The sequence below is a fragment of the Pseudorasbora parva genome, chromosome 20 (assembly GCF_024679245.1).
Source record: "Pseudorasbora parva isolate DD20220531a chromosome 20, ASM2467924v1, whole genome shotgun sequence".
NCBI lineage: Eukaryota > Metazoa > Chordata > Actinopteri > Cypriniformes > Gobionidae > Pseudorasbora > Pseudorasbora parva.
The window spans coordinates 26,672,464-26,687,027 of record NC_090191.1 but is presented as its reverse complement, the minus strand read 5'-3'; the positions used below and the strand labels follow the sequence as shown (position 1 = coordinate 26,687,027).

Below are 14,564 nucleotides of genomic sequence, written 5' to 3'. Positions count from 1 at the left end.
CCGAGACGTCAGGCGGGGGGCGTGTCTTACAGGAGGCCCGCCCACCTGCGTAAATAGTAGGCCTAATCAGATTCATCCTTTGTTTTTTAAAAGAAAGATGTTGCGTTAAACTAAAGTAAGCTATGCCTTAATAGGAAATCATAGATAGTATGTACAGCATATGTGGATCAATAATATATAGGCCTACACAGACAATGAATGGCCTGAAAAACACTCATTATATATGAATTGATATTATATACAATGCAATTCAATAGACAATAGTGTACGTTATTTCTTTATGCAATTAATTTATTTTATTATTATTTTATTTATTTTGTCATTTACCTGCTGCTATAAAATATTCTTGAATCTTGAGTCAGATGGTTGTTTTACGTAGGTGTGAAGATGCATGTCTGTTGTGTGTAGTAGGCCATGTAGTGTATGTGTGAGAAAATGTGTTAAAGGTGTGAGGTGAATGTTTATGTTCATGTGAGGTGTGTGTGGTTTATTTAATTTTTTTCAAGACGGACAACTGTTTGGTCTCATTTGCCATTGTATTATTGTATTAGTATTATATTGTATTAGCTAAGCGGTAGAGGAATTTCTTGCACTATAACTTTGAGTCTATATGAGTTTTCTCAAATTATTTGATTGTTATAAACAGAGGTGGACAAAGTGCACAACTCTATTACTTGAGTAAAAGTAAAAGTACTACTGGTCAAATATTACTCCGTTACAAGTGAAAGTGGTAAAAACAGATTTTTACTCAAGTAAAAGTACAGAAGTATTTGTTTTAAAAAGTACTTAAGTATAAAAGTAAATTTCCTTTTTTATGCAAATGCATTATTTTATTATTGTTGTATAAATGCACACTGGTTCACATGGTTTAAGCCAGTCAGTGATGCTCCATCTGACATACTAGCATATGACTAACTAAAAACTAATTTAAATACTTGTATATAAGTTACAAAGCTCTTTACAAAGCTGCTGTCACTTTAAGGCTGAATGCACGGATCCAATACACTGATACACATCTGATATTCTCCCAACTTTACTCTTCTCTTTCTCCCAGACGTTTATATTTTTTATATTTTATAAGACATGCACCAAGTGTATGCCAACTAAACTAATCATGAATTATTATTTTTTTAACTGAAACATACTTTCAAAGTATGGCTATGGGTGCACACGCTTGTGCCTAAGAACAGTCTTCTTCCATTTTGCTATGAACTGATCAGTGTTCAAAAAAAGATTCCTGACAGAGTGTCTGCAACAACAAAACACCTTTTAAAGAAGGAAAAAATCATCCACGACTTTCAGAGCTGCAACAGAAACGACTATCGACCTTGATAGAAATGTAGTGGAGTAAAAAGTACGATATTTGTCTTTCAAATGTAGTGAAGTAAACATCACAAGTTTCCAGAAAAAATAATACTCCAGTAAAGTACAGATACTCAAAAAGTGTACTTAAGTACAGATACTCAAAAAGTGTACTTAAGTACAGTACTTAAGTAAATGTACTTAGTTGCTGTCCACCTCTGGTTATAAACTCTGTAATATAAAGCTACTTAACATGGTGTAATATAACAATAATTTAAATGTGGATGATAGGAAGAGTATAAATAATGCAGGCTGTTTAAATACATTTTAATTTATTTACAATTCAAAAACTGTAGGTTGGTCTATTTGAAAATACATAGTCCCAAAGCTCAAGGTGGATTGCCAGCAGCAGCCTGAGGGAATATGAATGATCCAGTGCAAAAGACAGAGTGCGAAGGTAAATTCACGCGTAATGATACATTATTCTCTGGTCCCAAGACACTTCATGGAACAAAACAGGAACCTGACTGCAGCAAGATATAATTTGCAGTTCACCATTATTTCTAGGTGTTTATTGTCATGTTACAGTGCCTGGGGTTGAGAAGAGATTAATTTCAAACAGTTCACACCTGTCTGCAAATCTTGAGTAGTTCCAATTGATATGTTGTTCATTCAATGAGATCCTAAAGAAAACGTAAAAAGGTTAGCAAGTGAATGCAAATTAATAGTAATAATAATATTATATGTTCAACTTGAAATACATATAAACAGCCAAACTGAATGGATGCAGGAGAGCATAATATAGTTTGATTCATCAAGCTCACATCATCTGAATCCTCCTGGACCTGGAAACCATTTATTTTGCCATGGGGGCTGTTCTCATTGCTATTCTCATTGCTAACACATTGGTCATCTTCTTGGAGTTGCAGAGCAGAAAAGCGATATGCTGGTGACCTGCAGGGGACAGAATTTGACCACAAAAGAATGTAACTTCTGCAAGGCAATTTTGTATGACAGATACTTATTACGACTTTAAATGGATGTAATATCGAATGCAGTACAATGAAGGTTTTATCATGCTACTTTACCTTTGCCTACAGTTTACTCTCCTTGAAGTGATTATTAAAGCTGCAGTAATAACCAAACCAATGACTCCCACACAAGTACACGCCACAATAAGAACCAGCATGCCTGCCTGCAAATAATAAATAAATTAAAAACTGTTAATGTATTAATCAACATTAATGAAGGATATTTAGTCTGTGCAGTTTGGAGGGAGGGAATTTTATCTGATTTGATTTGATCTTTATCTGATTTGATCTTGAATTTTGGGAACACAGTGCAAGTTTCAAGTATATATATATATATATATATATATATATATATATATATATATATATATATATATATATATATATATATATATATATATATATATATACATACATACACTCATCTAAAGGATTATAAGGAACACCATACTAATACTGTGTTTGACCCCCTTTTCGCCTTCAGAACTGCCTTAATTCTACGTGACATTGATTCAACAAGGTGCTGAAAGCATTCTTTAGAAATGTTGGCCCATATTGATAGGATAGCATCTTGCAAGGAACCTCCAATACTGGACCTTGGGATAGGAACTAAGGGTCCTTCCACATCACCAAGGAACGGAGGCATCGCCGCGTGACCTTGATCAAGCGAAAAGGATTCCCCTTCGGGGAGAAGCCCTTGGTCCTGAGCCACCACTGCAAAGGCCTCATGTACAGCAGGCCAAAGGTATCACATTGGAGGCTGCTGCCATTAGACCCAGAAGTCTTTGAAACTGTTTTACAGGGAGTAACTGACCTAGCTTTATCCTGCTTACGGCTTCCAGGATTGATTTTATCCTGGCGGGAGATAGTTGAGCTTTCATTAGTTTCGTGTCCCAAACTACCCCCAGAAAAGTAGTGACCAACGCACTTTTCTTTAAATTTAGCCTTAGCACCAATACTTTCATATGGGCGAGGTCTCAGTAGAATTCGAGACTCATCAGACTAGGCAATATTTTTCCAGTCTTGGAACTGTCCAATTTTGGTGAGCTTGTGCAAATTGTAGCCTCTTTTTCTTATTTGTAGTGGAGATGAGTGGTACCCGGTGGGGTCTTCTGCTGTTGTAGCCCATCCGCCTCAAGGTTGTGCGTGTTGTGGCTTCACAAATGCTTTGCTGCATATCTTGGTTGTAACGAGTGGTTATTTCAAAGTTGCTGTTCTAAGTCGGCCCATTCTCCTCTGACCTCTAGCATCAACAAGGCATTTTCGCCCACAGGACTGCCACATACTGGATGTTTTTCCCTTTTCACACCATTCTTTGTAAACCCTAGAAATGACTGTGCGTGAAAATCCCAGTAACTAAGAAGATTGTGAAATAGTCAGACTGGCTTGTCTGGCACCAACAACCATGCCACGCTCAAAATTGCTTAAATCACCTTTCTTTCCCATTCTGACATTCAGTTTGGAGTTCAGGAGATTGGCTTGACCAGGACCACACCCCTAAATGCATTGAAGCAACTTCCATGTGATTGGTTGATTAGATAATTGCATTATTGAGAAATTAGACAGGTGTTCCTAATACTCCTTTAGGTGAGTGTATATATATTTGTTTTCTTCAACAACATCTTGTATATTGAACAATAAAAAATATTACATATGCTGCTGAATGACAGCCATGTTGATATTCCAAAATACAGCTCTTGTTGATTTTCAAATTTTACTTATACTTAAAAATATTTATGCTCTTCATATGCTCTCCATCCTCAAAGAATGGCCCCAACATGTTTTTTTTACTGAGATGCATAGTAATTCTCAGAAAAGGACCACTTACTGATCTTGCAGTATGCAAATCTTTCTCACAATTGTTTTTGAAAGCATTGTTTCTTCTCGGAGGGCTGAAACCACCCTCACATTTATCGCCCGGAATTTTACGATACCTGTTTGACACAAGTGTATAATTATAAACCCACAAAGTGTGTGTTTGTGTTTAGGAATTTGTTAGAAAAAGAAAGCACAATATATTTAATCACCCTGAAGTCTGAAGGTCCTCTAACTCCCCTTCTAAGCAAATACCCTGGGTCTGATTCAGGAAATCAGGCTGTGGGAGACACTCGGAGGTGTTTTCATGCCGATAGAAGCCATAGTCACTGTTGACAGGACAGATGTTCAGAAAACACTTTCTTTGGGTCACAAGCAGAAGTCCAAACATCAGTTTGGTGCATTTTTTCCTACCACATGAAGTCTTGTCTAGTGCAAAGACACGGGCGCTGCTGCCTGCTGACCACATATCCTCTCCCGTTTCTACATGCTGAAAGCTTTTTCAGTCTTCTAAATGTTTCCTTGTAGCCCAAGAGACATCCGTCTGTTTCTGGGTCAGTGTCGTAGTCAGAGTGCGCCAACCACGTCACATAGTCCTGTTCACCACCTACGAAATATGATGAAAATGCGCACCATGTTATCATTTTCTGTGACAGAAAAACTGATGAATACATTTGTTTTCTTTCATGTTCATTATTGCAATGCTTTGCTTACAGGGGTCTCAAAAACTACCCTAAATAAATTGCAATATGTCCAAAATTCAGCTGATAGAATCCTGACAGGGACCAAATCTATAGAGCACATCACTCCTTTTTTGGAATCTCTACACTGAATCCCTGTCAGGTTTCATATAAAATTAAACATTTTAAAGCTTACGTATAAGGCCTTGCATGGTAACGCTCTAACTCTGGCCTTCTGACTGTTCCTTCAACTTGCCTACGCTCTATGGGTGACCAGGCTTTTTCTTCCTTTGCTCCAAAAATTTCGAACTCTCTTCCGTATGAGATTAAACATGCTGAATCCTTTAGTGTTTTTAAATCCCTTCTTAAAACTCTCTTTTTTAGACCATGCTTTTAGATGATTCCGTATGGGTTTATTTTGTATATTGTATATGTTGTATATCTAGTATATCCTGTTTTTATTTCTCAGTTTTTTGTGTATCTCTTTAATTTTTACCTGTACATGTTGTCCTTTTTGTAAAGTGCTTAGAGAAGAAGCATATAAAAGTACTATATAAAATAACGTTTATTATTATTATGATTTATTTTTAACCCCTAAACCTATTATTTAAATTGGCACATTTGTGGTACAGATATGAATGAATGTTTCTTAAGCCAAAGAAAAGAGTTGAGCCCTATTAAAGGACTAGAATGTCATAGAGAATTGAGCCAGTAAGCAACCACCTAGTGTATCGGACGTAGGCCAGTAAGAGCTGTGTGTGTAAACCTCAGTCACCTGGCCTCAAAAGGCGCACTAGCAAATGCCTAACACGCCTTGAATCCCGCTCATAATGGGTCGAATAGGACCGGTTACATTTGGTGCCGTTGACCTGGATGGGAGTGAGGTTTAGGGGGCTGTATGCAATGGACATAGGCCAGTAAGAGCTGTCCGTGTAAACCTCACTGCCCTGGCCTCAAGAGGCACACTAGTGGCTGCGTCCTTGTTAGCGCGCATGCCTCCCATGCGGGAGACCCCGGTTCAAATCCCGCTCAGAGTAGGTCGAGTAGGACTGTTTACACTAGTAAGAACTCAGAACAGGGAGATTGTAATTATTGAGCGTCACTGGGCGTCTTGAGCATGTTGGATCTGCAACACAGTACGTTGGTGAGAGAGATCACTAAAATTGGCTATTCAGCTTAGCAAACCTGTACACAAGATGAAAAATGGAAGGGATAAAAGGTCAAAATGGTAAGCAAATACTGCTTTGTTTACAGTTAATATATCTACAGTCCTATAGCCACCTGCTGTTGTTTAGAGGTATTTCCACTCATGCAGGTTTAAATTGTATGTGTTCGTAGCACATTAGCTGTTGTCTTTGCAGTTTTAACATATTATTTTTAAAAAGTAACTTTCCTCAACACTGGTCTGAACCTTGATGATATTTATATACCGTAATACGTATTAAAGTATTTGAATTCTGCCATTCATTCTTAAAAAGTTTCTTACATTCTTTGGTGATCAAGTGCTCAAAGTCTATGGTGACGGCCACCCACATGGGCTGATCATCATCATCTGGGCGGTAGCCGAAAATGCTGATATTCATTGTCTTAGTGCCTGGCTCTGATGCCAGTCCTGCCAAAAAGATTGGGTGGTTGGTGAAATTATATGTCTTCCAGCATTGTCCTTCATCTGTGGAAAACCTGAAAACATCCAGACATACAAATAACATTTCAAATGACTCCATTTATCATAAAAGATATGTTTTTAACAGGGCATGTGATAGAGCGTTACTTTATGGAGCTGATCTGTCTGTCTCTATGCGCCTCAACAGCCACTAGCAGGCCTCCAGAGTCCAGGATGCTATAGTGGTGAGGTCCTCTCAGAGTCCCCCACCAGGAGTAACCTCCATCCCCAGACACGTACACATCTGGCCGGACAGCAGAAATGGAGTCCCCGACACTGCCTGAAGTTACATTTAACATATAGACTAGTTTGTTGGGCAAGGTGGAAGTTGTGAGGATAAAGGGGAGGAACTATTACCATGGGCGATGACTAGACCAATGGCGGTGGGTTCAGAGAGAGGCAGCATAGGAGTGATTCCGCTGAAGTGACTGTGCTCTCCATGGATGTGCAGGTTACACTGGAACGCACATTTACAGTAACCTTTAAAGTCTGCATGAAATGAAAATTCACATCTATTTTCTAAATGCATGTTATTGATCTTACAGACTACAAGCTTACAATTAGATCTGTGTTCATCCAATCAACAACTAATAGATAGAACCAAGACCCTGCCCTACATTTTTTTCTATTTTGATAATCCATTTCACATTTACAATCACAATACAGAAGAAAACATCTGTCACTACTTCCATTACATCACGACTTCTGTCATCAAAAGCTGACAATGTATTCATAAATGTTTTTAACACATGTAAATGTAATATTTTCATCCAATTTAGGCTAATTTTAAAATATTTCAGTATGTTCTTGCCCAACTTGAACAGGACCAGGAAACAGAGCAAAGAAAACTGTGCTCATCAAAACTTAAACAGTTAAAATTTCTCATTGCTCAGCTGTTACCTTTTTCAAGTTTTCTGGACAATCCACATTCTCTGGTTTCTTCAGAAATCTCCATTGGCCACCTTTGTCAAATGAAATGACTGAACGAATGAGTCCATCTGCGGCCCAAGAGTAGTATGACATCTTTTAGTGATGACTTACAAGTGTGATTTTTTTATTTTTTTTATTTTGGCACTCAAAGGAATAGTTAAGCCAAAAAAATGTAATTGTCATCATTTCATGTATTTCTTCAGCTGAACACAAAAGAAAGAAGATATTTTGAAGAATATGGAGAACTTAAGAGTTAATGGAACCTGTTAACTTCCATAGTAGGGAAAACAATTCTGTGGAAGTCAACGAGGTCCACTAACTGTTTGTTACAGACATTCTTCAAAATATCTTCTTTTGTGTTCAGCAGAAGAAAGAAACTCATACAGGTCAACTTGATCAAATTAAGGGTGAGTAAATGATGACAGAATTAAACATTTTGGGTGAACTATTCTTTTCAAGAAAAAGTTGAATTAATCTTCGAAACATAAATGAAGATTTTTTTAATGAAACCTGTGCGATTTCTGTCCCTTCATTCAGCTAAAGCTTTGATACTTTAAATAATACATACAGATATCGGAAAAGTAATCCACTTTGCAAATGTAATTATGGCTTTTATTAACCTATAAACGTTGCTTAAAGGGATACTCCACCGTTTTTTCATATTAAACTGTTATTCCCTTAACTAAGACAAGTTAATACATACATCTTTAGCACTTTTGAAAGTACTTCGACTCAGAGCAGTAAAAAGTCACGCCTGCAAAATCCTCTCCTCCCTACTAACGGAAATGAGAGAGTGAGGGGGAGATTTGAGGGAGGATTTACAGGTGTTTTTTTTCCCACTGTGCCGAGTCAAAGAACTCTCATAAGTGCTATTCCGCCATACATTATAGTTATTCTTTTTAACCCGCACAGAAAAGCACCACGTTTTATTTTGTGTCACCATACTTGGTTGTTCAACTATTCATGTAACTGTATTTAAATAAGGAAAACGTGGAGGTGTTTGGTCGCTTCTAACTTGATCTCTGTTTGGTACCATAATGAATGAACTGGGCTTAGTGGGCTAAGCTAAATGCTATCAAAATGTCACCGCGCGTCAGAGAGATTAAGTGCACGCAGTGAGACGAGTGAGGTATGTATCAACTCGTTTTAGTTAAGTGAATAACATAGTTTAATATGAAAAAGTGATGGAGCATCCCTTTAACACACGTCTATGTAGCACATCAAATATGGTAGAGAGCGGTAAAATGTGCATCCATTATGCCAATTTTCATTTTGTGGTGAACTAAACCTTTTAGGACAATTGAAATAACGTGTAACAAATGTCCATACCCTCTTCCAGTACGTTGGTGAGATAGACCCCTCTCAAAGATGTAACATTAGTGAAATCGCTCTTCCCCTCTCCGCCAAACAGGTGGCGCTCCAGAGACTTAGAATACAGTATTCCACGATCATCAGAGGTGTAGATTGTCCCAAAATAAGTGTCTTCTGTAAGCATGCGAGATCACATCACACACAAACACTCCGCTGACACAGCCTTCTCTCAGATGAGATAAGAGATCAGCCATCATTATTCAAACACACAGCAAACCCATCTAACCGGCTTCATGTGACAAAATGTGAATCGAACGTCCATTAAACAGATCGCATGATGCACGATTGGAAATAAGATAACTCTTCACATGAGCCATGTACTGTATGTCATACATACATGTAAATACAATGAGGGGTGTATTTATGTGCAATTTAATGGCGTGACAGCGAAGACCTGGCTGAAAGACTACACCATCCTCACTCTTATCTGTTTGCAATTATCGTCGCTGCACAAAGACGTCCAGATTTGAAGATGAATAGCGTACACACTGACCCAGAAGAGTCTAGAAACTTCTACAGAGACATTCTATATGTCAGCACAAAGTCGAACTTGCTTGACAAGTCCTGCCTTCACACTATTAAACTGACAGCAACAGTGGTTGAGCTGTCAAATAATAAAGTTACTTCTCTTTTACAGCTCTGGTAGTATGGAGAAGGAGGAACAGAGGAAGTTTAAAAAAAGTGGGCAAAAGCACCTCCAGGGTTGTCCACATGCATGAAGATCATGTCCTCGTCGCCGTCCAGAACAGAGTAAAACTGCAAAAGGACATCAACAGTGAGTTAAAGAGTTGCACACAGTGTTATCAGTGTGTGGTGTGTAGCTCTTGAAATATATCTGTGAGCGGTTGTGACAGCTTTTTTTTTCTGCCAAACCAGCAGGACCAACTTAGATGGTGAAGGGAAAGTAATGGCACAACTTGCATACATTTCCCCAAACATATTTATTAATTATATAAATACACTTAATTATATTAATAATAATAAATATAATAATAAACATTATTTTTATTGTATTTAAGTAATTATAATAAAATATCAGTCATATATTATTTATAACAAATAATTATACATACATTTAATTATATTATCAGTAATAATTAAATATTTATGTATAATTCAAATGAATTAATTATGCATTCAAACTCACAGTTTATTCCCTATAGTTTAGAAAATGGTATTAAAATACGAATAGTTAAACTGCGTCAGAACAAATTCATCTTGAAATGTCAGATAACTGATATGGTATGTAATGGATTACAATCGACCAATCAGCTGTCAGCTGTTAAATTTAATACCAGTTTAGGTCAGCCAATTAATCAAGCAATGCTTACTTTTGTTCAGTCTTTATTGTAAAAGATTAGCATTTAAAAAAAAAACACTTAAGCAAAACATGGTCAGGTCAAAGTGAATATATCAGTTTTACTGGCAGTCCACTGTATGAGGAATTTGTGGGTATGTCACTGTTAATTTTTATGTAGCTATCCTCACTTACATAAATGAACTGTAGTGTCCTGCACCCACTAGTAAAAATATATATCTGGTGTCTGAATATTTTTGGTTTGACTGTAAATACATTTATTTATAAGTTGCATCATACGCGTGTTCAAGCTTGTGTGTGTTCGTCACACCTGCTCTGTAGTGGCTGATGGTAGCTGCGCTTTTTTGAAATGGTCACCCTCGTCTGAGGACACATAGATGATACGGGGAGAGCCCTGTGAACACAACATCTCATAAATCAAGCATGCCATGATGATTTTTACAGAAGGGAAAGTGAAAAAGTTTGGTGAACACATGCTTGAGTGTGCATGTTATCTGTAACGATTCACACCAGTTTTTCCATGACTGAGGTAAACAGAAAGCCACCAATGTATCCGAAAGAGAAGATGTTCTTGGCGATGGTGGCAAAGGTTTTGCCATAATCCTGTGTCCGTCTCAGAACAAGCTCGCCTCGTCTTGCTGCCTCCACTGTTTCAGACACAATGAATAGAGTTAATTCATGTATAAAGTCAAATTTTAGCATTTAATTGAATGACCAATATTTTTCTGCTATACAAAAAAATGTATCTCAAAGAATATTTATTCTTGTCTAATGATCATTTAATGGGAAAGAAAAAACTAGATGCACCTGTTCCCTTTGGGCTGGAACTGAAGAAAAGAGTAATTCCAGATCCCCTTTGAAAGGAATTCAAAAAGCCATATTTACTTATAGAAATGAAAGATTTATATATATGTTTTTGTAACCCCTCCTGTTCAAACCACCCGCTCCATGCAGGACTCGAACCCGGGTCCACCGGCATAAGAGTTGGACTCTCTAATAAGGAGGCTAAAGGCTGCAACCTCAAGCGTCAGTCACTAGAGCTTCTCTTGAGGTCAGAGTGAGGTTTTCATATTCAGCGGATACTAGTTGGCCTCAGTTACACTCACACCCCTAAACCTCACTGCCATCCAGTTCACTGCACCAATTTAACCCAAGTGTTCAAACTGCCCGCTCCAAGCAGGACTCGAACCCTAGTCCACCAGCATAAGTGTCAGGCGCTCTAACAAGAAGGTTAAATGCTGCAACCTCTAATGCCAGTTGCTAGAGCTTCTCTTGAGAATAGAGGAGTGAGGTTTAAACGCTCAGCAACTACTAGCTGGCCTCCGTTACACTCACCGTCACCCCCATAAACCTCACTCCCATCCGGGTCATGGCACCAATATAACCCTGCTGTTCAAACCGCCCGCTCAAAGCAGGACTCGAACTCAGGTCCGCCCAGCATAAGAGTCAGGCACTCAAACAAGGAGGCTAAAGGCTGCAACCTCTAATGACAGTCGCTAGAGCTTCTCTTGAGAAACGGACAATCTCAAACACACTCTTTAGTGTGTTTTTAAAACTCATTCAGATCCCTGTTATTGTTCTCACCATGTGAATGCGTGAACTCCTTCGTGAACTTCAGACCAACTGTTGCCAAAGTCTTGTGAGAGCCATAGTTCATCCTAAAGAGAGAGATTAAAAAAGACAAAAGACTAATAAGTTAAAAATACAATAAGGAGGTGGAAAAAGCCTGAGTCACCAGAAAAACTGTTAAGGGGGCTTCATGAACCAGGTGGGGAAAGGCTTACTCACATCAGTACTGATGACAGCAAGGTACTTTGGTTCCTGGTAGTGGAACTGAATGGCTTGTGAGGGGTGAAATGGAAGATGCACTGATCTGAACGTCACACCAGCATCCATCGATGTAAGAATAACTCCTCCTGTAGTCTCGGTGAAAGGCAGGTTGGCTGTTAGAATGACCTGTAATGGCAACAAAAACTATCATTCTGGTGAAATAATCACAACCCAATGAAATAGGCCTATACTGTATAAGGGCCCCAATGAATAATGGTACAACAACCGGAAATCAGCTTTCACACAAACCCCACTTCATAGGAAGCTAAAAAGGTGTGACTTGAGGTTTGTTGTGGGTTTTGACACTACTGCCACAGAAGGAGGTGTAGCTGCTGTCAATAGAAATGTCTGTTAAAACCATGAGCTGTTTTGAGACAGTTGTAGACCTCGTGGCCTTTTCTGATTGGACAAAATCTCTCTGGCGTCAAAAGGTCATATTAGTAATCTGCTATATCTATTCATCATAATTAATTAATTAATTCAAATTATTTGAGACAAATTTGACAAGCGACTTTATCAGAGATAAAGCCATGGCTACAGACTTTATGTTTGCACATTTATTTACCTGTTGAGGGTTCCCAGGTCCAGCACTTATCCCAAAGTCTTTCTTTATAAATGTGTTGTTGATGGCATGGGAGATATCATGAAAAGACTTTCCATAGTCCTCACTGTAAAAAAAGATTTAACTCATCAGTATGGAAGTCCCAAGTGGTTGCATCTAAATGTATCTTGTAAACTGCTTAACCAAGTGATATTTGGCTTTTTTTTCAGACTGGCATCAGCCTGTTATCATATTCGCATAGCTGATTAACAAAGGCACAAGTAAAAGCTGCCTATTTGATGCATGTTAAAAATGCACCACTGACCTCCTGTAAAGGCGTGTCGAACCGCCTTCATAAAATGAATCTAAGGGAGCGCTGAGTGTGGAAAGGACCAGGATTACCTGAGATGGACAGAAAAGTGTTCACACTACTTCTGCATAATTTCACAACACACACACACATGCACACACACTAAACAAACAGCATTTTATCATGTACAGTTTGAGGTAACAACTGAATATGACAAATGCTACAATGCTCATCCATATTTCCAATACATTAATCTTAAAATTGAGAAATATGATGATATATATTAATTACAGTTATCCTTTTTTATGATTTGACAAGAATGACTAACCCCAGTTCCATCTCCAACCCATGTGAGGGTAAAACTGGAACCATCATCACCATGAAACCCAGTCTAGAAAAAAAACAGGACAGACTTGCACATATACTTTCATGGAAGTTGACTTTCAATTCCTGTTTAATTTGTTACAGTTCATACAAAACATTTTATTTTCATAATGTACTCTCCCCCATTGAACCTTATATAATGAATATAATAAAACATATTTAAAACGGTTCTTTTATATATATATATGTGTGTGTGTGGGGGGGGGGTGTAAAAATATAAAATGTATTATATAATTTATAGTAGTAACAAATTATAATAATTATCAAATTAACTTTATTTTTAAATTACTAATACATTATTGAACTATCTAATATAACTATTAGTAAATATTTACATAAATTCGTTTAACACGACGATAAACTTTTTCACCATAAATGTACATTAGGCCACTTTTTGACATTCATCTCAATGTCAAAACTAAAAACCAGCATAACATTTTTTAAAACGCTGCAGATCGTGTGAACTTCAGTATGTCGTTCTCACCTCGTGTGTGTGGCTGAGCAGAAGCTCTCGGTCTTTGGGAGACAGTGGAGACTTGCATGCTGTGAAAAGCGCTTGTCCAGTCCAGGTGTCCCGTCTGCGTCTTGAGTGACCGCGTTCAGTCCGAGAGAAAGTTACTGTTCGTGCGTCGCGCTTCCCTTGTACGAACGCGTATTCACCCAGTACCAACAAGCACACACCGCCGAACACGAGCAGTGTCCAGTTCATGACTGTATGACAGATAGAAAGCTGCAGGTTTTCTGGTGCCTCAGAAGATGCGCGCTGGAGGAGGAGTGAGCGCCACTGTCCGGGTATCGACTCACGTGTCTCATAGCGAAGTGAGCTGCCTACCTCAACAGCATATCATTCCGAGTCAGCAGGATTGATACATACGCTGCACGAGCGCACCAAAGCAATAATTGCATGGTGTACAGCGCTTTGGGGCATCAACTGCAGGATTTATAAGCATCAAAAGGTGGTCGCATTTAAGGACACACGTTTTTTTTTTGTTTTTTTTTTACTATTTAACGTTTTGTCGAATTGGTGGTGAATTTAATCATTCGTATGTTTTCCAATTATATACTTACGACCCACACATGTCCATATGCTTACTTTAAGTAGAATATGAAGTCACCAAAATGTGGCGTTATGTTTTCTCACGAGATCGGGTTTTGGGCATGTGCTACCTATGTAGGAAGCTCAATAGGTTTTGAGACGCAGACAAAGACTCGATTTAAATTTTTTAATTAAGTAATTTATATTTCCCTTGGTTTTACAGACAAAGCATAAAGTCCCAAGATAAAATGTTCATTTTTTTAACTGTTTTAATTGAAAGCAACTTGCACTGACATATCTTAAAATATATTTAAAAAAATATATCAAGATGCACACGTTATTTTTCTAAAGCA

At 38.0% G+C, this 14,564-nt stretch overlaps 1 protein-coding gene across 2 annotated transcripts; it reads right to left on the bottom strand.

The window, feature by feature from the left end:
* Positions 1 to 1,629: 1,629 nt before the first annotated feature.
* Positions 1,630 to 14,152, bottom strand: si:dkey-159a18.1 (sortilin). 2 transcript variants are annotated; one of them, XM_067427356.1, is made up of 21 exons: positions 13,660 to 14,152; positions 13,120 to 13,182; positions 12,807 to 12,883; positions 12,506 to 12,608; positions 11,899 to 12,066; positions 11,695 to 11,768; positions 10,918 to 10,964; positions 10,621 to 10,757; positions 10,421 to 10,504; positions 9,488 to 9,548; positions 8,751 to 8,903; positions 7,392 to 7,489; positions 6,849 to 6,948; positions 6,600 to 6,771; positions 6,315 to 6,508; positions 4,563 to 4,755; positions 4,361 to 4,477; positions 4,162 to 4,267; positions 2,391 to 2,497; positions 2,127 to 2,256; positions 1,630 to 1,985 (listed from the first exon to the last, which is right to left on the bottom strand). In XM_067427356.1, exons 1-21 carry the CDS (start codon positions 13,882 to 13,884, stop codon positions 1,971 to 1,973), a joined length of 2,424 nt encoding a protein of 807 aa, XP_067283457.1. In that variant the 5' UTR covers positions 13,885 to 14,152; the 3' UTR covers positions 1,630 to 1,970. The 2 variants fall into 2 exon arrangements, with proteins under 2 accessions (XP_067283457.1, XP_067283456.1); XM_067427355.1 differs by having other exon boundaries at positions 1,631 to 1,985; positions 8,751 to 8,906; positions 13,660 to 14,151.
* Between the last annotated feature and the right edge of the window lie 412 nt (positions 14,153 to 14,564).